Raw genomic sequence first — 24,280 nt, 5'->3', positions numbered from 1 at the left:
AAAAAAAAAAATAGTAAATAAAAAAAAGAAGCTAATAGCTTAATATTTTATACTAAATTTTATAGTAAATTTAGTAAAAATTTTTATAAAAAATTTTACTATAAAATTAGCAATTAATTTAGTTTTTATTTTAGTAATTACTGCTTTTACTATAAAAACTTTAAACTAAAAGCTTTTTACAGCTAAATAAATTAAAATAATTATATAAGTACTTTTTTTAGTAAGCAAGAATAAGTAGCAAAAAAATTGTAATAAAATAAATAAAAAAGCTAATACTGCAAGCAAAATTAAAAAAATTTAACTAAATAATATACTACTAAATAAAAATACTACTTTTATAAAAGCTTTAAAAAAACTTAGTAAATAAACTAATTTAAAAAATAAAATATTACTTAAATAAAGTTTACTAAATTTTTAATTAATTTAGCAGCTTTTTATTGCATCCTAAATTAATACAATAATATAAATAAGTTAAAATTTTTTTTTATAAAATATTTTATTTATTTACTTTTTTTAATATAACTTTGCAAACTTTTTATACTATATTTATAAATTTTTATTTTAATTTTTTTTTTATATATAAATTATAATAGAAAACTGCTTTTTTGCCTACTTATTAAAATAGCACTTATATAAATATAAGTTTTTTTTTTTTTATAATATATAAAAGCTTACTTTTTTTGCATATAAAACTTTTTTTTTAAAAAATAGTTAGTAATAGCTTAATTTTATAAGCACTAATAAATATTTAGTAAAATTTTTAATTATATAAAAGCTTATTTTATTACTATATAATATATAGCTTATAATTTTATATTTAATAGTATATTTATACTATTACTTTTAAAAGCTAGAAAAGCATTAGCTACAGTTATTAAAATTTTTTTTAATAAAAGTAAGTTTTATATAAATAAAAAAATAATTTTTTTTTTACTTTTAAAGTAATAAAGCATAGTAGTTTTTTTTTTTTAGTAATTTTTTTTTTTAATAATTTTTTTTTTTTAAAGTCTTTTCTTTAAGTTTTTTTTTACTATAATATAATAATAAATACTAAGTTGTTTACCCTCGCTTACGGAATTATTTAAAAAATAAAAATTTTAGTACTAAGTTTAATAATATTAGCTACTAGTTTATAAAAATACAGCTATTATATAAATATTAAAAAAAAATAGTTTATACTAAAATAAAATATATTATTTACTTAGCAGCTAGTTTAGCTTAATAGAACTTATGAATACAGATTATCACCCTTATATTATGACAGCCGCCGCCTCGCAATCCTCTCCCTGCGCAATAACACCCCCATACCCAACAAGCTGCGCACAGGCCGAAAAGCCCTGCACACCATCATACGTGCCCGCTTTGTCCTTACTAGCCTGCTGCAAAGTACCCGACACAACACCCGACGTGATCCCATCCCCGCTCGCCGCAGGCCCTAATATCACCCTTCCAGAACGAAAGACAACTTGCGCAGTAGCGTTATTGAAAAAGTACGTATTGCGCTGACACTTGCCTGTCGCGCTGCCAGTAGGTCCCTTGAGTAGGTACGGCTGATTGATTACACTCTTCAATGTTTTGAACGAGGGGGCTGCAGGCGGAGTGGGGTTAGTAGTAAAGTGTAAATCGAGGGCTTCGATAATGACACCTAGTCCACTGAAGGGATTACCCACGATCTGCCATTTCGTGTTCGAACTGAACAGACCGTCGTTGTCAGATTGGTATGCTGCGTTACTAGGCAGCGAGTTACCTAGTCGGACGGCGAGGCCGCCTACTAGTGTAGATACTGCAGCGGGGATGATGGCTGCGAGTCTTCGGAAGAGGGCTGCATCTGTGACGCCGAGGTAGATTACTAGAGGAGCGTTGAGTGGCGTCTTGCTGACGTCTTTTCCGACAAAGGGGACTATGATTTGGGCACCGAGCATGTTTAGGGTTCCGTCGATTTGGAGGATGGATTGCCGAATATCGGAGCTGTAACCAGCTGCAACGATTACTGGGTGCGTTCCGTCGCCGAGGACGAGTTCGTCTGGTGGATCAAGCAGCTTGAGTTGCTTGGTGATGGCGTTGCCTAGGTAAGCTTCGTCGATTGCCTTTTGTACAGCTGTCTTGGGCACAGGAAGAATGAACCAAGCTGTAATGCACATCAGTGATACGGAAACCGCTAAGTTTTAAAAAGCTGTAACGTACTATTGTTCGACGACATCGTCCGGGCGTTGGGGTTAAACTGAGCGACAAGATTCGGACATTGTGCCTTTGACTGGCCAAAAAGCCTAGCAAGAGCGAGGAGAATGAAAGACAATCGAGCCATGATATGGATGGCAACAAGAGGCAATCTCAAGCGATGGGGTTGAGAGCGACGCAGCGCGCGTGGTTAAGATATATTATCTACCCTAGCAGGAGGCTTCCACCTTTGGTATCATGGGTTACCTTCGTACGTATCGGTGGAACACTCCACGGCGCCCAGAATTCTTCCCTCGCTATGAAGACACCTTCGTCACACCAAGACAGCCGCATCTAGATCTCCGACTAACGCAGTCTCCGTTAGCAACAGTGCACAACGGCGAAGATCTCCGCCCGGGAGCGGTTGATCCGATGACAATGATCCAGTGCTGTACAGATACGAGATGTACATGTACCAATGCAGCTGAAAAAAAGTCCGCCATCGTAGCACGCAAAACATCCTCAAACGCCATCCTGTACCGCTGGCACTCGAGATTTTTGGACAAGAGGACCTGGCTTTATGCGGAGGAGTTCGGCAATATTACGCGATTGACTACCTTTCTCAGTTAGAGGCGGCTCGGCCGGAAATATTCAAGAGAGCAAATGGAACATTCGAGTAATTGGCTTGGTGGAAGTGAATCCCCGCCTCGAACCAGAGTACTTATGCTACACAATGAAAGAATATTCCAAATATGACGGCGAGGTACACGACGTGGGGTGGTGCCGTTGACATCACTGCATCGCTCGAAACCGGCTGAGATAGTTAGTACATGCCGCCGAACGACACACGACAACAAGACAATGGTAAGATTTTTCAACTGCGATGCATTCAACAGTGTATTAACTCACCGAGTGATCGTGAAACCCCGATGAACGCTACTTAGGCACTTACGTGAGAGGATGTGCAAGTTGATATACACATGTTCACACTTTTCCTCCTACAAGCCGCATAAAGCAACAGCTCATGCACTTTCACAACAGTATACACCTCGCTCTTTCCAACCGCTGCGGATAATCTCAACCCTCCCAGTCCGCTATCTTGAGCACCGCTTCCTGCGTTCCAAATACACGTAACTTGTTCCCAAACTCTTTCCAAAAGTCCGAGTCAAAAGTTGGAATGATCTCCATTTTGCGGCGTTGCAATTGGTCTATAGGCACCCAGCCCGTCTTATCTTGCACGTAAACCTCGTTCTCCCATGACCCTGCTGCTTCTTCTTGCTTTTTATTCCGTGTTGAGGTGTACATCCGGGTAGAATTTTCGTCCGCTGAGGGGGGCGTTGTCTCTGCATTAGGGCTCAAGGTGAGCTCTCGTAGGCTGTCGAAGACATTCTTGGTATGGAAGCGTAGCCCAGCCGCATTCTCGGACTTGCTATCCTTACTGTTGGCCTTAGCATCCCGCTTTGCCTTGTTCTTCGTGGTATCTGGGCTCATTTGATGAGATTGCTCGACTGGTGGTAGCGGCACTGAACCCCTGACCTTTTCTCGTCCGTCGCGTAAGAAGTCTTGCACGTCTTCGGAAGTCTTGGCGGGTTCGGAAGGAGGACCTGAGCGCGGTGCTGGTGCCTGCTCCTTTTGCTCTGCGCCGAGCTTGGCAGCTAACCGGAGCATGATGGTGGCAGTTAGGAGACTGTCGTAGCCGGCTTCGTGGAAGGCTTCGGTTTCTTGATACTTGGAGTGATCTGCATGGGTGACAATACTTGGCAGTGATTGATTGCTTAGCCCCGCAGCTATCTCCTGGAGGGTGGGCGATGCATTGAGATCGCCCTCAGCATGTGTCGCAAGATACTTTGTATCAATGATCTTGGGGAACAACTCGTGGATGGCGTCTTGAAAGCCCTGTAAAGTCTCCTACTTTTGCATTAGCAACGTCCATGTTTGTAAAGGAGGATAGCATGTAGGCGCATAGTCGAGGTAGGCAAGTACTCTGCGATGTGGCAAAGGCTATTATACAATCATTTTGATCGCTGAGGAAACAGACTTACCGGTAATTCGCCGACGAAAGTTCGATAGAAGTAGACCACATCGGTGAACATATTGTGGCCTACCAGCACAGGCTTCTTCGTATTCAGACGTTCGATTGCACGGTCGTATCGATCTTTGATATCGTACGTGTCGGTCGTCATGCCCATGCCGTTATTCGGACGAGCGACGTAGAGAGCGTCTGCTCGGTCGATGTCTCCACCTTGCGCAAGCGCTTCGAATACCCAGCGGAAGCCTGTTTGCCGAATAATCTGCTCTTTGACGCGGTTTTTGATTCTGCGTGTGTTATCCGCCTCCCGCACAGGGTCGAAGTCGATGATGCGCATGCAATCTGCTCTGCCCATGGACACCAAATCCGGGAACTCGGCGCGTACTAGTTGATGCACAAGTCGCTTTTCGAAGCGTGTAATGGCTGGGACTAAAGGTTTTTCCTTGAAGCCGGTATGCGTTGTCACTTCTAGAGATGAGGAGGAGGTAGTCCTCCAATGGGTAATGGCTTCCCTTATGCGACGGAGAAAGTCGAGCGAGTCGACGTCCTCGGGCTTTAGCTGTAGGTCTTCGACGGGATTTTTCTTGTCAAGTCTATCCCAAGCCAGTTGTTTTGCACGTTCTGCCTCTTGCCGGGATAGGTACTGGACACCACTGGCGAATGGTGCGCCCAGGTCGAAGCCATTATTGAGGAGAAATGTGCAAGCACCGCTTTGGAAGGTGACTTCTCTTTCGAAATCCAGTCGCTCATCTAGGAGCGGGCTGATGTTGATGTTATAGGGCCGCAGAACATACTTGTTCGCAATATAGTCGAACCTGGCGCATGTGATACCGACCTGGAGGATCTGGTAGCGATCGGCGCCAGCTTTGGTCTCAGCATAGCGTTCCTCGAGGGTGAAGCGCCCAGGACCGCGAGGAGGCTTGTTGGGGAGCCGTGACGGAATGCCAGATAGCTCGAGGTCGAATGACACGAAGTCAGCCTCGGAGATGTGGATGAATAGGCCAAGCAGGTGATGCGGGAAGGATGCTGCGTCGACTTCCATATCGGGTACTAGTGTCCGTCTTCACACCTTTGGCCCGAGTGTTGGTCGCTGGACAGGAAGATGGATTGATACGGATTTGGTACTGCTGTAGATGCCAGGCCGTGATAAGAGTGCTGGATAAAGAGTAAGTGTGTGGCAGCCTGTTGGTCTGCTCTAGCTAAGTAATGAGGTCAGTCTAGCGATCAAGCGACAATGTCTAGCTCTTGACTCAGAGCTTGATACAGGCCATGCGTTTGTCAAGCGCTGCCCAGTTGCTGTCTCACCCTCTCGACACGATGAAGCTTGTCACGCTTGCGCGCCTGTGTCGTGGGGCGGAGATATTTTGATGGTTGTTAAGTGAGTCGCTGGGGTTGTCTATTTACGGCTGGGGTGCCAAGGCGGTGAGTGACATGGACATGCGCAGCCGAGGTTCGAATGTTGACAGACCCGAGAGGAATGCACCAAGACGGCGACACCGCTTCGTCGACTATGCAGCAGTAGTTGCTCTCCAAGGGCACTCGCCATCTACAGCAAACCATGGCCATGCCCTACGACGACATGAGCGGTTCGCGCTACCTCTCTTCGTCCATCTCGTCGCTATCCGCGTCCCGGCAGCAGTCCTCCCAAATCGCCAAAGCCTATCGCCAGGCAGCCCAGCTGTTCCTCACGCGACGACTACCAGAAGCCCTCTCAACGATTGAGCCCATCATTACTCCACCGCAGCACGAAGAATCCAATGGCAATGGCTACAGCGGCGACCTCGTGGGCTATGCTCCCGTTGCCAACGCGTCACGGGGCACACGGGTGAAGGTGTGGAGCTTCTATCTCACCTTCCTCAATTCCGTCGTGGAGCTGGGTGCAGAAGAGGGCAAGCACGCATTTGGAAGCACCAGGTGGAAGCAATTGGTGTCCAAGTGCCGCGATGGCAGCGTCTGGGATGACGTGGTGCGAGACGGCTATGCCGGAGTCGAGGGCGACGTGGATGCCGATGTCGTGGTCAATCTGTGAGCAAGCTCTTGATAGTGGAGGCTTCATGAAGGTAATTCGACTGACCCCCATACAGAGCGACGCTACTCCTTACGCACTCGCCGTCCCAACGCCTGAACCAGCAGAAGCTCGAGACGTACCTGTCCGCGACCGCTACCCCCACCTTCGACATTTCCTCGCACATGTCCTCTCCCTCGTACTTGCAGCGCCGACCGAGCCAGCGCAGCAACCACAATGGCACAGATACGCCGCGAGACCTGAACACCCGCATCAAGCTCCTCGAACTCTACACCCTCCATGTCTTGCCAAGGAACGAGGAATGGGATTATGCCAGGGAATTTATTAGCATGTCAGAAATCCTGGACGATGAGCGCAAGGAAGCCTTCTTGCTGGCCCTGCACTCTCTTAAAGACGAAAAGGAAGACGCCGAGGCCAGAGAAGAAAAGCTCCGCCAACAGCAACAGGAGCAAATGGAAGAGCGCCGCAAAGAGACCGAGGCCCACCGACTGGAGCAATCACGCGCAGAAGACGAGCGGCGAAAGCGGGAAGAAGAGAACAGGAGGCAGCCCAGGGGCTCAGACGAGCGCTTCCGGCAACCTCAGCCCACACCGCCATCACAGTCATCTCGCACATCACGACAGCCTGTAAAGAAACCGATTACTCCGCCCCCTGGCTTCTACAACCGCGCCTCTACACTCTTTGGGTCAATCCAGGCGATGGTCTCGAATACCGCACACCAAATGTCAGCGAACCCCATGGCTTTCTTCCGAACCATACTGTTCCTGCTTGCCTTTGCCCTGGCGTTTGGTCGGCGAGACTTGCGAGAACGTATATTGCGTGTCATACGAAATGGGTGGGACAAGATGCGTCGCACGGTTGGTATGGGCGTCAAGGTCTCGTATATTTGATAACTCACTAATAGCACTGGTACTGTTTCTCTTCATGTATTACTTTGGGATCGAGGGCATGCTCCTGTGTCTGATCGCCATCAATATAATGTTATCGTTAGTAGCTCTGCCTCGACACCTTTTATGCATAGATTGTAACCCTAATTGTGCCGCTGTTCCTTTGTGATGAGTAGCACCACTTTCATGTCACCAAGTAGCCAGAAACAATCATCCAGGCTTTTGCCTAGTATTGCTCCAATGGAGAATGCCCTGGTCTTGGGGAGTCTGTAGACCCATTGCGTCTTGTTGTTGAGCCGAGGCGAGACGGCTAGTCTTGCTGACTGCGTGTCATCTCGAAGATTATATGCAATAGTGAAGGGTCGCATCGACGTTAGCGATTCCTCGCTATCACTATTAGCCTCGGTGCCACCCGTTTTCCAGGAGAGATATTGGGGATCTAGAAGATGACGAACGAATCACATCAAGTCGAGACGAGCTCCGGTCTGATCTGATTCGTGCGTCTACTTCCCAAAAAAACCGGGCATCCCTTGTACATGACGCGTAGGTGGTAGCTCCTTGAGCAGCGACTCCATCACCCTCCCCACGTCACTTGTTTTATACTAGTCGAGCTCTCTAAAATCGGCTTTGAGTACTCCTTTATCAGGGTGGGAGAGATGAAAAGATGAATGAGCCAGGAACAAGAAATGGTTATACTTTGCCTGCACTATACCAACTAAGAATAATTGTACAACCTGTGCAGATGATGATCGATACCGTAGGCGTGCATAAAAACACGCTACTGTACGAGTCGTGCGGAAATGCGGGACATCCTTGAAAGGCACAACCATTGCTTTTTCGTCTCCTCACCCCCGGCCATCCCGTACTACGTCTCCCCCATTCTCATTCTACTTTAACCCCCCGATTCCCCCGCTACCTTCGTCCTTCCTCGCAGTTTCCTTTCAATCCCTGCGACTTGACCTACTCGACATCATGGACCGTCTTAACAACGCACAGACATTCATTGCAACTTATACACAGTACAAGGAAGATACCAAGTACATCGCAGGATGGTTAGCTGAGGCATCTCACTCTGTCGGCCACCAGCTTCATGAAGCTCAAACTGGTCATCCACGGTCAAAGGCGAAAGGCAGAAGCAACAAGGGGAAGAACAACAACCGCAATGGAGGCAAGAGCGGCCGCGGCGGCAACAAAAAGTATCTGATCAAGGTGTCCGATTTTGTTCCCATGGCAGAGGCAATCGCCAACAATGAGGCAAATGTACTGGTCCCAGTCGCTCTCAGCAAGCTCTTCAATCGTGCTATCCAAACACGACGCAAGGTGACCAACTGGTTCAAAAGCAAGACTTTGGACGACAACAATGACAGCAATGAGCGCCATCACTACTTCATCACCGTACTAGAAGATGCGTTTCGATTGCTGCGACCATTCATCTCGCTTGGCCCAGAGGCCCACCGACCTGGCAAGCCAGGTGCTACGTCCGACGCGCTGCCCTTACAAAACCGCTTTGCCAACCTAACTGTAGAGGATGTTGCTGAGATTGCTGAGAAGGAGGGTGCTGAAGAATCGAAGCTTCCAGACGTCTCGAATGTTGTGTTTGAGCAAGACGAGGCCGAAATGGAAGAGGAATTAAAGTTCGCTGTCGGTTTGTTGCTCCAAGAACTGCAAACCATGCGTGATGCAGCATGTGCACAGTGGGAGAAATACAAGAATGATGAAGTCGATTTGATCGTAGCAGCAATGACTACCGACATGGCGATCAAACTGGCCCAGAGAGCGGAGGCCGAATTCGATCTCGTGGTCAAGCGACCGAAGAGCTATCCTACCGACTCGTTCCCAGCGTGGAAGTTGCTAGACGCTCTTGTGAAACCCTCTGAAAGCGAGGCATCGCAGAGTAGTGACGACCAAGGGCCGAGTACCTTCTGGCCTACATATTCCGGTTTGAAATACTACTTCGACAGGATAATGAAGTGGGATCCCAAGAAGAATCTCCCAGCCACCGTTGCCAAAGACTTTGGGGGCCGAAAAATGCACGACTACACCCTCCGCGCCATCGAGTACTCGCAAATCATCCTAATCATGATATTCGCTGATCACCCTAATGTCTGGGACATGGTGTCGTCAGGTGTTGAGCATATGTTCAAGGCCCGCGAGCTCCCTATATGGGTCTCCTTCGCAGTCCAAACTCACCTTGCCTCGCAAGACATCATGGCCGATAGATGTGCCCACCCGTCTTTTGAATTGGAAAACCATCTCCAGAAGATAATCCGCCAGAACAACAAAATGGTCGAGGATTGGGAAAGCCCCTTCCTTCCAGAAGAAATTTATCAAGACTGTTTCTATAACTTTGGAGAGGGTGTTCTGGACATTCAAGAGTGGAGTTCGCAGGATGGGTTCGATAAGCAGTGGCAAGCCTTGTTGCTGAACAAACAGGTTGCTTCTCACCCGGTGTTGAAGCTTCTGCGGAAGGAGAAGAACTACTATATGCGTCACCACCCGCTTCTTTGTGGAATGATGAAGTATGAAATGTATCTGAAGAAGCAGGCGGCAGGTATGAAACTCGAGCATCAGTCCCTTGCCATATCCATGATGGCCCACATCTACGTTAACGGTCGCCTGCAGTTTGGTGACCATGTCCCGGTCTGGCCAGACATGGAGCTCATCATCTACGCACAAGACCCGGGATGGCTTTTTGTGGGGGGACGTCCTAAGACCACCGAAGAAGCTCGGAAGAAGCTCTTCTTAGCATCTGGCTCGTCTGCCGCCAACTCTGCGCGCGACATTCCGCTCCATCGCCTCAAGATCAACCAAAATAAACTGCGAGAGTTTAGGGATACAATGATGTTCGGCTCCGGTGTCTATCTACCACGCGACAAGTTCAGTAAATCAAGGGTCAACGTTTGCACGGTTCATGCGGAAGATCTCGTGAAACGCCTTGAGGACACTGTTAACACTGCGCAGCCCTGGGGTCGGCTGGCGAGACAGTTGATAATATCACGTTCGGAGCAAGCCCAGAATGGAGCAACGAAAGGCGAGTCAAAATCCCTTCGAGCGACGTCTCGCACAATACTCGAAAGTTACGCACAATGGTTGCAAGCGGATATGGTTGACCTCTACTTCGACTGGTTGGAGATGGGCTTTACTTGCGGAGAGATATGGGCCGATATGCGCCGCGACCTGGAACGTCTGCCTACCTGGGATCCAACATCATTCGTGATGAAGCCTGCCCTAGAGCCTACTATTGACATCCTCACTCGTGACAGAGAGTATCCAAGGTGCTTGAAAATTGCTTACGGAAAGATAAGACTAGCTTTTAATGCGAATCCACCTTCACACTTCGAGAGCCTAGACCCCGACACCTGTCTCGTTGCCTTGGGCAAGTATCACCGAGCTACCGCTGCCATGCTGGAAGCTCCGGGGCCTCTAAATCTGTCAAATCTATATGAGCATTGGCAGGAGGAGGATTGGAAACCTCGGTGGGAAGAAATGAAGAGTAAACCTGCAAATCAGTTGCACGATATTTTCCTAGAATCGTTCGTCAGTTCGTTAAATCGAAAGCACAAGGGCGCCGAAAAAGGGGTGGCCGCTGATCCTCTTCAGGCGTATATGGAACACTTAATGAAGGGTGTCAGTGAGCTAGACCACGTGCCCGACGGGCCTTTGGCAGAACTGGCAGAATTGATGGAGCCAGTAGATTAATCGTGCTGGATTCATAGGCCAAAACACTCCATGGGTATCTTTATCTCGTCTACTTATGAGGACTAGTATCGAATGTAATATTATAGTGCATACTCCATCCTCTCGAGTCACGCGTTCTCGCAATCTATGTGTAGTATTACTTGCTGTTCATCTGCTTGAAAAACCAAAAGCATCGCTCAGTGAGTAGTATCTTCCTTCATCTTCCGCTTCACCCCCTCCATTGTTCTTCACGAGCTTGATGAGTTTCCCAAAATCAGGCAGAAACATCAACGCAACCTGTCCAATAAAGACATACACAGCGACCCAGTCAGTCTCTGACTCTACATGGTTCCGGCGAACGATAAGCTCGATCCAAACAATATACGGACACAAGACGAAAGTCATGATAGCGCCGCCGATCGGAATCGCTGGAAACCGATGCCACCATTTGAACATCCTCTTATTCGCCTCCCTACTGCGTGCTCCCGCGCGGATAGCCAGCATAATGCATCCCACAGACAAGCCAAACGTCTCTAACGAATTCGATATCTGCCAGACCATAATGAACTTGTGCCACCCGGGGCTCAGCGTGCGCCACCCAAAAAAGAAAAATTGCCAGTCGCCGTACCCCTGCTGCTGGCCTGTCTTCCAGCTAATCCACGCCGTCGCATTGTTCAGCCAGAGCACGCCCATCGCCCCGAGAGAAAGCAGCGCAGCCATTACGCGGTTGCCGGAGAAAATGCCGCCTAGGTACGCGAAGGCGAGCGTGGTGTTTGCGTGCACGGCGACCAGCGCGAAGGCAGAGAGTTGTTGGTTGGATGCGGCGCGGAACCAGACAACTTGCGTGTAGTAGTTGTATGCGAGAAAACCGAGGTTGGATAGGCCGGTGTGGCCGATTCCCGATACGGCTTGTGCGGGGGCGAGGATGGCGCTGATGTACATGAGGGCTCTGTTGAGTTGGCTGAAGCCTTGGACGGCTTGTATTGCTGCCATGATGACTGAAAGGAAGATTGGTCATGTGATCTGGTTCAGAGTTGATGAAATGGAAGACCTAACGTGGCGACTTCGTCAATCTTATAATCGTGGTAGAGGCCGCTCAGCCCTCTCGTCGCTAACGAGTCCTCCACCTTCAGACGTTGACTTGAGCAGGCTGAAACGCTCCACGATGTAGCCTGGTCGGTCTGTCCTGCCAGCATTGCTAATTAGCACCCGTGTGTGGCGGAGTAGGCCCGTCACATTTTCTATCCCAATGCGTGTAGTCCAGGCACTAGTCGTTATCGAAAGGCGTATATAACACTGATCGATTCGATGGGCTGTTGTAACTCAGCCTAGTTTCCACAAGCGAGGAGGCAGTGGCGCAGCCTGAATCAGGACCTCTTGAGCAGTTTATTCCTAAGCAACCCCCATCCCATCTCCGACACCGAATTTGCTCACCGGTAGATACAAAAAGTATCGCGTACTACACTCAACCCGCGCATCTAATTCTCGCATCCATAAACGATCAAAATGCTTACCCTGGCCATCCCGCCTTCTCCCACCCAGCGCGAATACCTTGCGAGCAGCCCCGTCGTCTCCGCACCACCGAACAGATCCGCCTGTCCGATATGCTACTACAACTGGAATGTAGGTAATGAGACAATCCCACAGACGCATTGCGGTCATATGTTTCACCGAGAGTGCCTAATCACCTGGTTCGGCGCCAAGGAAGTCGAAAGCGCGAATACATGTCCCAGCTGCCGGGCGGTGTGCTTCCCCAGTGAGCCGATGCAATCTAGCAATGCAGAGATAACTGGAGAGCGCAGTCAAAATTCCGAGTACTTGTCGTTCCTTTATCAGAGTATTTTATGTTGCGGAGTGAGTAGTGTGGACTCAGTATATCACGTGAGGGATAGGAGAGGAAGATTGAAGTATCTATATCTTCTTATTTAGATCTTTTTAGCTTGATCTATTTATCGTTTTCCACAATAGATCAATCCTAGGTGCTGCATATTTTACGCTGTGTGTATGGACGCGCACTTGCTAGGAAAGAACAAAGAAAGCTAACATCAAGTAGATGAACAAAGGAAATTAGTCAACTGCTTCCCTTTATTACTCAATATTTGGTAGTATATGCTTCGCCATTCGCCATCTTCTCCTCAAAGGCGAGGTTGTCCCCTCGCCCTGATACGCCCGATCAGAATGTTGTGCTTCAGGACATTTGGACTGTCCCGGGGTTCTCTACTGGTCATTCTGACCAGCAGTCCCCTTGATCTTAATCTCCCTGGTTGCATTCTGCTGTACGCCGGCGTTGTTCTGGCGGTAATTGCCTCGGCCATTGCCACGACCAGTGCCACGTCCACGTGCGCGACCGCGACCGCGACCGCGGCCTCGATTTGGCTGCTGGCCACCAACCTGGCCAGAATTATCGTACTGGTTGAAGTCCTGCTGTAGGTTCTGGTTGTGTGGAATTTGGTCGTTGCTGCGGACGCGCTGGGTATTGTTACCCTCATCCTGCCCATCGTCACCGTAGCCACGCTTCTGGCCCGCCCCCTTGCCGAGGGCATTGTTTAGGCCAGCTAGAGAATCGTGCGGCGGAGCTGGGCTCACGGGTCGACTACCGTACGACTGCGAGTAGTGCGAGGCAACTGATGCTTCGCGCGAGGCTCGCGCCAGCGCAGCTTTCTGCGCGATCTCAGCGGCCTTGGAAATTTTTGGTTTCGCGCCCTTCGGCGCCTTCACTTCGTCGTCATCGTGCTTGAATGCGCACTTGTAGGAATTCAGACATGTAGAGCGCATCTTGGACTTGTTGCACTTGACGCCCTCGAGCTCGTGAGAGAAGTAGCATTCGTCACCCTTGATGCAGCCTGTGAACGTGTTGACCCAGGTACAAGGCTTCTTCGTCGGAGCGCTTGAATTGGTGTGGTCGAAGTGGCAGTCCTCGCCCTTGGTACAGTTTGCACCGAATCTGCACGGGGTCTTGCCGCGCGTATTGGCAGATAGTGCGCCGGTGGAGAGCGGAGGAGCATTGTGGAGCGCGTTCTGGGCCTTGGTCGTGTCGATGGTTAGGTCTTGCTGTACTTCTGTAGTAGGCAAGATTTCCTCTTCTTTGGTCTCGTTCGCCTCCTCCTCATGTGCCTCAGCATTTGATACATTCCCCTGAGCACTTACGACCTTTATCGAAATTTCGAATTCAAGACCGTTCGTGCTGAACTTGGTGGTTACGCTGTCGCCGATATCGTTCAAACCGAGCGAAGACTGGAGTGTAGGTACGTAACGGAAACTAGCCTGAAGTCCTTGAACAATGCAGTTCTTGCCACCTTCAAGAATAGCCTGGGCAGGATTTTTCTTCTTCTCCATCTCTTCATTATCTCGAACCTTCAGTACGGCCGCCTCTTCCACTGCTGTATCATCGTTGAGTGCGATGTCAAACTCCTCCTCTTTGCCCGCTTCCTTCGTGGGTTCAATCTCCTTGTCTTTGTCGACATCATCAGCGCTGCCGTCAAACACAGCCTCGGCTCTAGGCTCGTCGCCTGTGGCCGCCGGCGATATATCGAAATCATAATCGAAAAGGTCTTCCTCATCTTGGGCGGTGGCTCCGGCTCCATTAGCGTCAACTACGGCATCCTGCGTCTTTGGAGTGGTTTCATCCAATGTGACAATAAAATCGTAATCATCTTCAGGCATGGTTGCGGGTGCCACTTCCACTGGAGGTTTAGTGTTGGCGGATTGCTCTGCAGCTTCAGTGAGCGATATGTCTTTGGTAAGCTTGACTCGCTTCTTTTCCTGAGAGCTTTTTGCACTCGGTCGGCTGCGTTTGGGCATCTCGATCTGTTTTAGTGTAGATTCCGGTGTCGTGGATGACTTCTCGCTTGAGGTTGAAGATGTAGGGGCAGGTGGCTATGATAAGTAGAAGGGTTATGAAGGTTTGGCGCTCGAAGTCTTTGTGGGCAGGTTCGCAGGGGTGCACAAAGCGGTGAAAGGCGGACTGGAAGAGGAGTGACTGGTTCTTGCTTGAGTTTGAAATCTCGCTTGTTTGGAATATGCACGAGCTGTAGTGAAAGTTGAACTTGCCCGTGTGTTCTTACGAGAGACAAAGCCGGGTGAAAGTCGGACTCTTGATCTGGGAGAACGCTTTGTCTGCTACCTTTGTTAACATAACTACGCTAGAAATATGAAAGATGCTACACAATTCTGCGCCTTCTAAAGCGATGAAGGTTATATTCTTGGTGTGGCACATTCTAACCACATTCTGTAAATCATGTAATTTGAATGGGACAGCATTAATATAACTGTTGTAAACCCTTTATTAATTATTCTGGCGCTGCTATGTTTCTGTGCTCTCGCATAATGGTACATGCTCTCTGCAAATTAGAGAAGAGATATCATAACAATGAACGGTACAGAAAGGTGGGGCACATCATTTAAAAATGCACAAAACCATGCTTAGGCAAGATCATGTTATCTACACTAATCTTTTCTGGTAGTCTACCTAAATTTGTGAGCTGATTTCAAAGAAGCAAAAGCGGCGGGGGGTGTGGACCTAACATCGAAGGACATCATCACGCTGCAACCATGGTAAAATTAGGTTATAAAAGATTATGAATTCGATTACTTAGGAAAATGCCTTCAAAACTTTAAGCTACTGTAGACAAGCCATACTCAGTTGCAAAACACAATTCTTCAAAGAATCTACTACGTGGACCCGCCTATTGCTCACCCGCAATCTTGACAGTCACGGCCTTGCCGCGGATAGTTCGCTTGTTCAATGTTGCGACCGCTCGTTGAGCCTCAGCATTCGAAGCGACCCAAACAAATCCATAGCCCTTCTTTATAGATACCCCCGGATCTGAAAGCGAGAAGCCGTTGAAAAGCGAGCGGACGTCCTGCTCAGTCGCCGAAAAGGCAAGATTGTTCAGCTTCACGCGGACGGGCTTGGGTCCAATTGACAAGGAAGCTGCATTGGACACCAAATGGGCCATATTTGTATCTGTTGATGATTTGGCAGCGGCTTCAGCGGCTATCTTGACTCGAGCTGCGGCAAGAGACGCGGCGCCCTTCTTGTCCTTCGGTGGGTTCGGGTAAATCTTCCGACCATTTCGTAACTTAAGGCCGTTGGGAAACTTGTCAAGAATGGCAATTGCATCCGTCATCGAGAGGAAGATGAAAGCAAAGCCACCGGTGTTGACTTGCACATCGTCGAGAATGATTGGATGAAATGCCTGGTTGATATCATCCGCGGTCAAACCACGCACGCTGCCAACGAACAGCTTTGTATTTTCTTTTGCTGCTGCTTTGCGCTCACGCTCGTCCTCCATGAGCTCGTCCATTTCTGAATCGAGGCGGAAGTCGACATGTAGCGTGTCGTTCTTCCAGTACTCGCCGTTATACCAGCCGTGGAACTGATATGCGTCGCTGATACACTCGAACTGAACGAGGACGCCGTCATCGACGATTTTGCAAGCCTTGATGCCATGGACCTCCCCTTCCTCTTCACCATAACCATAACCCTCATCCCAGCCAATCTTCTCCACCATCTGGTAGATGTTGCTGATTGGACCGCTCGACGGTAAATGCGTGACGAAAACAGTGGTAGTTGTGACTACTGAGCTATCGTGACGGATAGTGTCAGAGTGGCGTAAGAGGTCAATATCTGACTCCGGATTGTGAAATGGGGCAGCGTCTTCGGATATCAAGGAAATGCTGATCTTTTGTCCGTTTGGCCCGAAGTGTACCGAGTCATAGTTAACCACCGCGTCTGCAGCATCTGCCTCTGACTTAAACTTCACCCAAGCCACTCCACTCAAGTTGTACTCCGGTGTGTAGAGCTCTTCGATGTTCTGAGCAGTTTCGGCTTTGAAGAGAGTCATGACATATGCGGGCTCGCAATTGTGTGGTAGAAGGGCAATTTGGACAATAGTGCTCTCAATGTCGAAGTCTGGGCGCTCGTGAGAATTTATTGCTCGAGCGCGTGGGTATATCTCTTCCTGGTCGAAACCGAGACCTCCACGACCGAACTTGCCAGAATCCTGGATGGGTTGCGTTATACCGCTACCGTTCTTGCCGAGGCCCTGGCCCTCAGTGTGGCCCATCTTGGCCATCATCTTCTGGGCGAATGTCAATTTCGATGATTGAGTAGACATGTTGGTACGCGTGGAATAATGATCCAAGGAGTTTTGTCAAGGTAATATCTGTAGTAGTGGCTGAGTTTTCGTGTGTTGATCGTGGTGAGATGTTTGTGGGGAAATTAATATTAGAATAGGAGTTGCTTTCTTTATATAGAGGAGGGAAGAATCGCAACAGACTAGCGCGGTTTCTCAACCAGGGTTACTATGCGTGAACAGTAAATGAAAACCATGTCAAAACTCCCACTTCCCAGTCTGAAACGGCCAATGAAATCATTTTTATAGTCATAACAGTGTGTGGTGAGTGTATACATTGTTCAATAACGGAGAAAGCTTTAGGTAATAAAGATGAATGAATGCGACATTATATCTGGCGCCTCTGTGGTTATATACCTCATTACGTCTTTGTCTACAAGCAACATATGATTTGACGAGCAATCAGAATGAAACCATGAAACCATGAAGTTTGCTTCAAGTCACTCAACGGAGCCCTCCAATCTGTCAGGGATTGTAAGCACTGGCGTTTGTCAGGGAGTCATCCTCAAGGCGTATTGTGGCTCTACAATGTTCTCACATTGCTTCATGGCGTACTATTCCCCAAATCACTCTCGCGCATCGCTTATTGACACGGAATTGCCTCTAAAGATTGTAACTTGAGGTACCTGGAGACTGAAATGTCGCAAGACACAACGAACTCGGAACGATAACCTCATCATGTCTATGCCTCATACCATGCAAGATTACCTCACTCGCTTCAGCCTGATAACGCTCCAGGTAAACCGGCATGGCATAGGACTGACTTGATTATGAGGTTGTGGAGACGAGCCCAAGTTGTTCTCTCCATCCAAGACGAAAAGGATGAAATGTTGACTCTAATAGAAAGCCATTTCTAAACTCCGATGTATAGCATGTTTTTAGAGGCCCCGCGCCTACTTATTCAACCTCTTTGCCCTATCCTGATCCCTCCACCACGCACACTGCAGCGTCCTGATCCCTTGATCCTCCATTTCCATATGTACGCCTCCCTTATGGGGCGGACTTACAACCAACTCCCTTCGTCCATTCATCTTTCCCACCTCATACTTGTCCCACTTCGCTGTCCCCTCTTCCTTGAACGTATTTGGATCACCACTCACAATAAAGCTCGCCCAATAAGCGCTATACAGGTCCGATATAGCGGGATACTGCGCCGTAGCACGACCATTGAAGTATGAGGTGTCGCTCGCGTGCGGGACACCCATATACGTAGGCGCAAAGTTGGGCGTGTTGAACCGAGCTTTGTAGACAGGCGCGTTGGCGGACGAGAGACGGGATGCAGTGTCCTGTACAGGACAGATATAAGAGTAATCACCATAGGCGGCGGATACACGCTCGTATTGTGGTGATATGAAGGTTTGTGCTTTGGGTTTGTAGGGACTTTGACCAGTTTGGGGGTCGGGGTAGAGCCTATCGAGGTCGGCCAGATCCTGAGGTGTGAGGTCTGGCACCAGAGTCTTCCAGAATCCCAGATAGTCTTTGTTGGTCTGAAGATCATGTGGTGTGAAGGCTTTGCCTTCGTCGGTTGTGGAGGATATTAGGATAGGAATTTTGAAGAAGGTACCGTCCTCGCCAGAAGTCGAGCCACGTTTTTCGAAAAGTGGCCCCGGCGAGACTGGCTGCCATGGCCACGTGATGTTGTGGTTGTTTGCGTTGTACAGTGATGTAGAGATAAACTGTATGTCTTCTACTAATACAGATTGTAGACACTCAAGCGCGGTTGAGCTAGGTGATGTGGGGCAGTTGAAGTAGTCCATCAAATGCCTGACCTGTCGCTCATATAGGGGGTAATTGACGCCTGGAAATGCACGTGCTGTTGGTGAGCCCGATGCTAGTATGGCTTGATGGAACAATGGTTTGCCCGCATCCTGGCCGTAGTTGTGGAAGAGATGAATGCCGACAGAGTGCCCACCCGCACTTTGGCCGCCAAGAGTGATCTTTTTCGGGTTTCCTCCGAAGTACTCAACATACTCTTGTAGGAACCCCAACGCCATCTTTTGGTCCCGAATACCAAGATTCAACAGACCCTCCTCTTCCATGAACTTGCCAGGCAAGCTTCCCAATGCTCCCAGTCGATATTGTACTGTAATGACCATGAGAGGCTGCGCACTTTTTGCCACGAACAGCGTGCCATCGAAGCTGCGATGTGAACCAATGACAAATGAGCCGCCATGCAAGAACACCAGGACAGGAAGCTTCTTAGCTATCGGGATACCCGATGGGCGATATATGCTCACTGTAAGGCAAGCCTCAGATTGCCCGAGCGAGCCATATATGTTCTGATAGCACGCCGGCCCCAAAGAAGTCGCATCCTTCGTGCCTTCGAAAGCTTCTGGCCATGTTACTGGCTTGAACCGATTCTTGCCCACAGGCTGCGTAGAGTACTCCACCCCCAACCATACATCCACCGTGTTACTCAGTTTCTTAGTATTCTTCACATTGGCAAGAACCTTCGTACCCCGAAACGATCCATATCCAGGGAGTGTAACAACAAGGGGATGTTTCGACGGCTTTTGTTGTTGTGGCCGGCCAAGCCCAAAAGCTCCGAAATGCCAGAACAAGAGTAAAGTAGTACTGAAGAACATCATGATCAACACCAACCTCCTCCTGAGCCAGCGTGCAGAGAAGGGCCGCTTTTGAAGGCCGTTCCCCTCAACTGCGGGCGTTGCAGAGCGTACGCCTGCCATTATGCCGCAATTTCCGTCATGCGCCGATGGTACTGCTGAGAACCGTGCACAGTGTAACCGCCTTGCAGTATATCTAGCAGCCCGCTGCGCTGTGGTGAATGGATGCAAGGACAGAATCTGTCGGCGTGCTGCTCGCGCGGCGTGGTGTTCAGAGTTTGGCTGGGCTGCGAAGGTGGATGACGTACGCCAGGAACGGAGCTAGCTTGCTTTACGTTAGCTGGTTACCAAATCAAGACGCGATCAGTGATCTCCAGATGTCACACAAATATAGGTATGGGATTGAGCTTATCTCGCATACTGAAAAGCTTGTGCTCATCCATACTTGATCCAAAGAATACAAGGTGTGCCCGACCTTATTGGTCTTGCTGCATCGCTCTTATCGGCGAATGAGCGCCCCAGATTGACTGGCAAGGAAGAAAGAGACAAGTGGGGATCAAGGGAGCGTTGGGCACTAACCGGTGTACAACCAGCTAGGTTTGGATCGTTTAGACGTTACCTGGGGCTAGGTCCTAACAACGTGTATCTTGTACGACTGGGCCTCGCGAAGCCCCAGAGGAACGCGCGTGCAATCCTCCTAGCCGGTTCGCTGGCGGGTGTATCAGCGCACCCAACAAGTGTATCACCTATCTATCGGAACCCAAGACCAGGAAAATATTTTTCAGGCCCTGACATCCAATGGCTTCATCTACGTCCATCATGCTGTGTATGTAGCATTCGCCTAGCAGCGCGTATGAGAAGTAAGAATATTGTCGCAACGTAGTAGATCGTGACGACTAAAGATGCGACCTTGCAGGAATATTTATAAGCTCTGGTTTAGCTCGGCTGCCCTTACAGAGTTGATGGGATATGGCAGCAGTTGGTTCTTGTCATGGGTTACAATATCCGCAAAGCGCGATCAACAAACGCAGATAGCAAAACGATGGAACTGTCCATTAAAACTAACTTGCTAACGGAAGGAAATAGGATCATTATGGGTCTTTGAAACGCAAAACAACAGCGCAAAAACAAAGTTTAACGAATCTCAAAGACCATTGAAGGAATGACATCTTCGTCACCCTGGTTCTGGTAAAGCATGGCTTCGCCATCCATCATGCCGTGAATGTAGCACTCGCCAAGAAGTTGATATGAGAAGTAACCCTCTTCCCCCAGCCTATCACGCAAGTTAGTTCGAACCTTTGCGCTATATTCTTCCTTTTTTTTCTCAGACAATACATCCCTATTGACTCGCGCCTTCCAGCTAGGCCGAATTTCCGAATTGGAAGTTCCTGGCAATGCACGCTCACCGTTCGGAGGACATACGCGTGGTTCTGAGGCCTCTGTCTGTCCTTCCGCTCCTACATTTGCGCTTGGAATGCCGCCACTGGTTGTGGTAGGTGACTCAATCCACTTTCCTTTGGCTCGCCTTTCCTTCTCGAAGGCCTGGTATGTATCGTGCTGCATTAAGCCCCAGTGCACATCCGTCCGTCGAAGTGCAAACGCTTCACGCTCCCCTTTCCTTTGTTGGACGATTTTTCTCCATCTTCTCCCGACAGCCAATGCATACTCAAATGCCCACCAATCGATGGGTATCTTCTTCTTTTTAACAGTGGCAGATGGGTCTTTCGAAGTCCCATTCGATAATCCGTCTACGATTGGGCTGAATTTAGGTAGCGATCCTATGTCAAAGGCCGTTCGAGACTTTTGTCGCTTTCTGTGTGCCTGAAGGTCTTGGGCTTTCTGCTCTTCGGCCTTTCTCTTCTTCAGGAGCTCGTCCATCTGCTTTTTCCCTGGTCTGCTTCTGACCGTTTTAGCATCTCTCATTTCTTGTTCCATCTTACGTAACTGCTCCGGCCAAACTTTCGCGCGCTTTTTGAACCTCCATGTATCGAAATCACGGGCGGCATTTCTCAAGATACGCTTGAGCTCTTCTCTGGTTTCTTCATTGGAGAGCTGACGTGAGGTGAACCCATTTGTTCGGATCCAGTCCGATTGCTTGAACCATTGCTTACAGAGCTGCTTCTTTCCTATACCTTTCTGCTGCTGATGCCGTTTCTTGAGCTTGAAATACCGTTTGAAACTCTGGACCATCGTGTTTTTGAGGTAAATCAGTTCTTGCTCCAACTCTTCAGTGAAGACCTTTTCATCCTTCCTGTCGCTTTGTCGCAAGATTACGGGTACACTACATCCATATAGGATGCACACCTGATCGCCCTTCTCGACATCTTTGCGAACCAAACCAAGCCTACCTCCTTCGGTTTTGACCAATGCTCGATTCCACGTGACGGCTTGTACGCGCCTACAAAACTGAGCCACTACGGAGTTGCGTTCGTACTCGATTAGCGCTGTCGTATCGACGGCTCCACTCTCCAGGCCACCTTTCTTGAAGGATTCCTCACAAGCACGCGAGTAGTACACGGGAGGATTCTTGCCCTCCTTTCCGCGATTGGCAACAAGCGTCCGCCAGAAAGCATCAGGTGGGTGTCCTTTGGCATTTTCCCAGTGCTCGAGGTCAGCCCATTCTCGTGGAATGCCACCGTTTCGAGCCACTTGTTCTACGTCTTGGATCTGGTCAAGCACAAAGCCTCGGACGTACATGCTGTAGTGACCAAGGGTTGGCCGCTTGCGAAACCTGAGGGCTTTTAGGTCGACGCCTTTGGTCTCAGCAGCAGAGTAGTTTCTCTGTGTGAGGCTCGGAAGTCCGACAAGGTGGTCAGCATTGATGCGACTCATTTTCGGTCCTGCATGTCCCGGCCGGTGAGTCATCGCGTACGGTGCGCCTGACAGCTGTGGAACCCACGAGGGCAAGGCCATATCCTCGATTTCGACATATTTATGGTTGGTAGAACTCTCACTATCATCTGTGTTGATTGGTGCAGGTACTCCAGGCTTGTCGGTTGGGGTCACAGCCGAAGCTTTATGTTGAGATCTGGATGTGCGTCTCTGTTTCCGATCCCTTTCCCTTCTTTCATCCCTTTCTCGCTTCACTTTTGTTTGTTGCTTGTTCTCTCGAATCTTCCTTAGCTTTCTTTCCTCAACTGCCCACGGTCGGCATATTACATCCAGTGCTCGGCTCCGGTCGGTGTGAGATGAGCGTTCAATTGAGAACAAGATAAACTCTTTGCATACGTCAACGTATGGCAGCTTATAGTCAACATTGTAGCTTTTCCGTTGCGTGTATATCTCCAGTCCTTCATGAGCTCGACCCGAACCTCCGGCATCTTGCGGATCGACAGCACGCGGGGTAGTATCCTTAGCTATTGCAAGCAAAGCATAGATTGTGTCATGTGGCATACTAGTCTCGAATATGGTCAAGCTAGACACTAAATACTCAAGGCTCAAAAGTGGCTGAATTCGAGGTGCGTGTCTCATAGCACGTGGAGGGGGAACTGTACTCGTCTCGCTATCGTCGCTGTCAATTGCCTCTGGAGAGTCATCGCTGTCTGAGTCCAGGTCTGGATCCAGTCTGGAGACGGACCCAGTCTCGGGGGGTTTGGTTTCTTTACTCTCTCGAAAAAGACGCTCGTTCGCGTCTACCAGCAGACTAGCGCCTAAAGCGGAGACAAACTCGAAATAACTTGGAATGTACTGGTACTGTCGGTCCTTCTTCATGACTTCTGACAATCGATGGGTGGCGGTTTCGACTTCAACGAGTAGTTCAACAGCGATGGCAAATTTGTTCCACGAGATCCTATCGTGACCACAATATATGACTGCTTTCTGCGCGAGTGCGAGTTCCTGCACGACCCAGCGACGCGAAAACCAGGGACGCTGCATAAGATCGAGCAAAGCGACCCATTTCTTGCTAGCGTCTTTACTATCACAGAGAGTGTCAAAGCTTTGTAAGTGCGAGACCTCATTCTTGATAAACCTTAACGCCGTACGGCTGGAGTCGTTGGCTTCGCCGAGCCATATACAGACACGTTCGGCGTTGCCATATATTATGTCCATCATCTCAACTTGGTGATTCTTCTCATTCAAGCTATTAATATCAGCAAATGCGTTACGGCAACCAATCTCACATACTTCTCTTGATCTATGCACACCATATCAACCCAAATGTAACGGCTTCTGTCGGGGTGTCGAAGGGCTTTGAGTGCTGCGACAAGGTTATGGCTGACATACTTGGCGTATGTTTTCCGATTCCGTTGGATGCGAATGTAGTCCGTTTTCGGAGCTGTGCCCCAGCACCAAGAGAGCGCTTCGTAGGGATATGAACTCTTCTCATCCTCTGTTGGAGTGATCAGCTCGCATAGAATTCCTGCATCCGAATTTTCACTGGAGTATAGGTTAAGAAGGCGGATGATACCACGTCCGCGTGGCAATGCATCGTAATTATATGTCTTGTATTCTCGGCGTTTGTGTGACTTCCACTGCGGCGTTGAGATCTCACGTCCCATGTTCTCGTCACCACTTTTTGTCGGTCCTCGTTCTTTCAGTTCAGAGGAGTCGTTCGCTGGAGAGCTCATTGTTACTCGAAGCTTTTTGATCAATACAGAGCGCACGTAATGTGAATGCCGGTGTAACTAATGTCAAAGCTGACCAAATTCCAATTTTGACTCAATAGCGAATCTTATAACCATTTCTGGCTCTGCACGCCCGCGCTCTCCCGGACCCATGAGCCTCCAAAGGTTGCCTGCACCCGCTTAACCTTGTCACGTCGTGAAGGACGAATGCTGCTCGACGATCCAGTAGGCCAGTCT

General features: G+C 48.8%; 11 protein-coding genes across 11 annotated transcripts; 4 read left to right on the top strand and 7 right to left on the bottom strand.

The window, feature by feature from the left end:
- Positions 1-776: 776 nt before the first annotated feature.
- Positions 777-2,305, bottom strand: K460DRAFT_352746 (uncharacterized protein; the record flags this gene model as incomplete). The annotated part of the gene is made up of 4 exons (XM_040931672.1): positions 777-787; positions 842-850; positions 1,346-2,128; positions 2,185-2,305. The coding sequence occupies 4 exons, from the start codon at positions 2,303-2,305 to the stop codon at positions 777-779; spliced, it is 924 nt and encodes a 307-aa protein (XP_040790207.1).
- Positions 2,306-2,963: 658 nt separating this feature from the next.
- Positions 2,964-5,608, bottom strand: K460DRAFT_62295 (CAF1-domain-containing protein). The gene is made up of 3 exons (XM_040938570.1): positions 4,200-5,608; positions 3,067-4,065; positions 2,964-2,971 (listed from the first exon to the last, which is right to left on the bottom strand). The coding sequence occupies exons 1-2, from the start codon at positions 5,226-5,228 to the stop codon at positions 3,235-3,237; spliced, it is 1,860 nt and encodes a 619-aa protein (XP_040790206.1). The 5' UTR covers positions 5,229-5,608; the 3' UTR covers positions 2,964-2,971; positions 3,067-3,234.
- A 136-nt stretch (positions 5,609-5,744) lies between these two features.
- Positions 5,745-7,102, top strand: K460DRAFT_276654 (uncharacterized protein; the record flags this gene model as incomplete). Its single annotated transcript, XM_040928132.1, has 2 exons — positions 5,745-6,211; positions 6,271-7,102. The coding sequence occupies 2 exons, from the start codon at positions 5,745-5,747 to the stop codon at positions 7,100-7,102; spliced, it is 1,299 nt and encodes a 432-aa protein (XP_040790205.1).
- Positions 7,103-8,071: 969 nt separating this feature from the next.
- Positions 8,072-10,798, top strand: K460DRAFT_281363 (uncharacterized protein; the record flags this gene model as incomplete). Its single annotated transcript, XM_040928485.1, has 2 exons — positions 8,072-8,371; positions 8,420-10,798. The coding sequence occupies 2 exons, from the start codon at positions 8,072-8,074 to the stop codon at positions 10,796-10,798; spliced, it is 2,679 nt and encodes an 892-aa protein (XP_040790204.1).
- Positions 10,799-10,945: 147 nt separating this feature from the next.
- On the bottom strand, positions 10,946-11,770 carry K460DRAFT_281375 (uncharacterized protein; the record flags this gene model as incomplete). The annotated part of the gene is made up of 1 exon (XM_040928486.1): positions 10,946-11,770. One exon carries the CDS (start codon positions 11,768-11,770, stop codon positions 10,946-10,948), a length of 825 nt encoding a protein of 274 aa, XP_040790203.1.
- A 350-nt stretch (positions 11,771-12,120) lies between these two features.
- K460DRAFT_62255 (uncharacterized protein) lies at positions 12,121-12,794 on the top strand. Its single transcript, XM_040938569.1, has one exon. The coding sequence runs from the start codon at positions 12,284-12,286 to the stop codon at positions 12,704-12,706; it is 423 nt and encodes a 140-aa protein (XP_040790202.1). The 5' UTR covers positions 12,121-12,283; the 3' UTR covers positions 12,707-12,794.
- A 704-nt stretch (positions 12,795-13,498) lies between these two features.
- Positions 13,499-14,320, bottom strand: K460DRAFT_262118 (uncharacterized protein; the record flags this gene model as incomplete). Its single annotated transcript, XM_040927472.1, has 2 exons — positions 13,499-13,855; positions 13,907-14,320. Coding segments are annotated over 2 exons (771 nt in total), but the record flags the coding sequence as incomplete, so codon positions are not given.
- Positions 14,321-15,462: 1,142 nt separating this feature from the next.
- On the bottom strand, positions 15,463-16,896 carry K460DRAFT_280946 (uncharacterized protein; the record flags this gene model as incomplete). Its single annotated transcript, XM_040928450.1, has 1 exon — positions 15,463-16,896. One exon carries the CDS (start codon positions 16,894-16,896, stop codon positions 15,463-15,465), a length of 1,434 nt encoding a protein of 477 aa, XP_040790200.1.
- A 497-nt stretch (positions 16,897-17,393) lies between these two features.
- K460DRAFT_363699 (alpha/beta-hydrolase) lies at positions 17,394-19,679 on the bottom strand. The gene has a single exon (XM_040932868.1). The coding sequence runs from the start codon at positions 19,599-19,601 to the stop codon at positions 17,808-17,810; it is 1,794 nt and encodes a 597-aa protein (XP_040790199.1). The 5' UTR covers positions 19,602-19,679; the 3' UTR covers positions 17,394-17,807.
- Positions 19,680-20,285: 606 nt separating this feature from the next.
- On the top strand, positions 20,286-20,582 carry K460DRAFT_62234 (uncharacterized protein). The gene has a single exon (XM_040938568.1). It carries the CDS (start codon positions 20,381-20,383, stop codon positions 20,549-20,551), a length of 171 nt encoding a protein of 56 aa, XP_040790198.1. The 5' UTR covers positions 20,286-20,380; the 3' UTR covers positions 20,552-20,582.
- Positions 20,583-20,612: 30 nt separating this feature from the next.
- K460DRAFT_352738 (HET-domain-containing protein) lies at positions 20,613-24,046 on the bottom strand (the record flags this gene model as incomplete). Its single annotated transcript, XM_040931671.1, has 2 exons — positions 20,613-23,559; positions 23,604-24,046. 2 exons carry the CDS (start codon positions 24,044-24,046, stop codon positions 20,613-20,615), a joined length of 3,390 nt encoding a protein of 1,129 aa, XP_040790197.1.
- Positions 24,047-24,280: the final 234 nt, after the last annotated feature.

This window comes from Cucurbitaria berberidis, assembly GCF_010015615.1.
Source record: "Cucurbitaria berberidis CBS 394.84 unplaced genomic scaffold K460scaffold_2, whole genome shotgun sequence".
Taxonomy (NCBI): Eukaryota; Fungi; Ascomycota; class Dothideomycetes; order Pleosporales; family Cucurbitariaceae; genus Cucurbitaria; species Cucurbitaria berberidis.
This window is presented reverse-complemented; position numbering and strand designations above follow the sequence as displayed.

What these genes read in the sequence shown, in the direction of transcription:
- K460DRAFT_62295 (XM_040938570.1), bottom strand. Translation starts at nt 5,228, where the DNA reads ATGGAAGTCGACGCAGCATCCTTCCCGCATCACCTGCTTGGCCTATTC. An exon ending in CTTTCGTCGGCGAATTACCG is followed by an intron (nt 4,066 to 4,199) that starts GTAAGTCTGTTT and finishes ATGCAAAAGTAG; the next exon opens with GAGACTTTACAGGGCTTTCA.
- K460DRAFT_363699 (XM_040932868.1), bottom strand. Translation starts at nt 19,601, where the DNA reads ATGGCAGGCGTACGCTCTGCAACGCCCGCAGTTGAGGGGAACGGCCTT.
- K460DRAFT_62234 (XM_040938568.1), top strand. Translation starts at nt 20,381, where the DNA reads ATGCGACCTTGCAGGAATATTTATAAGCTCTGGTTTAGCTCGGCTGCC.
- K460DRAFT_62255 (XM_040938569.1), top strand. Translation starts at nt 12,284, where the DNA reads ATGCTTACCCTGGCCATCCCGCCTTCTCCCACCCAGCGCGAATACCTT.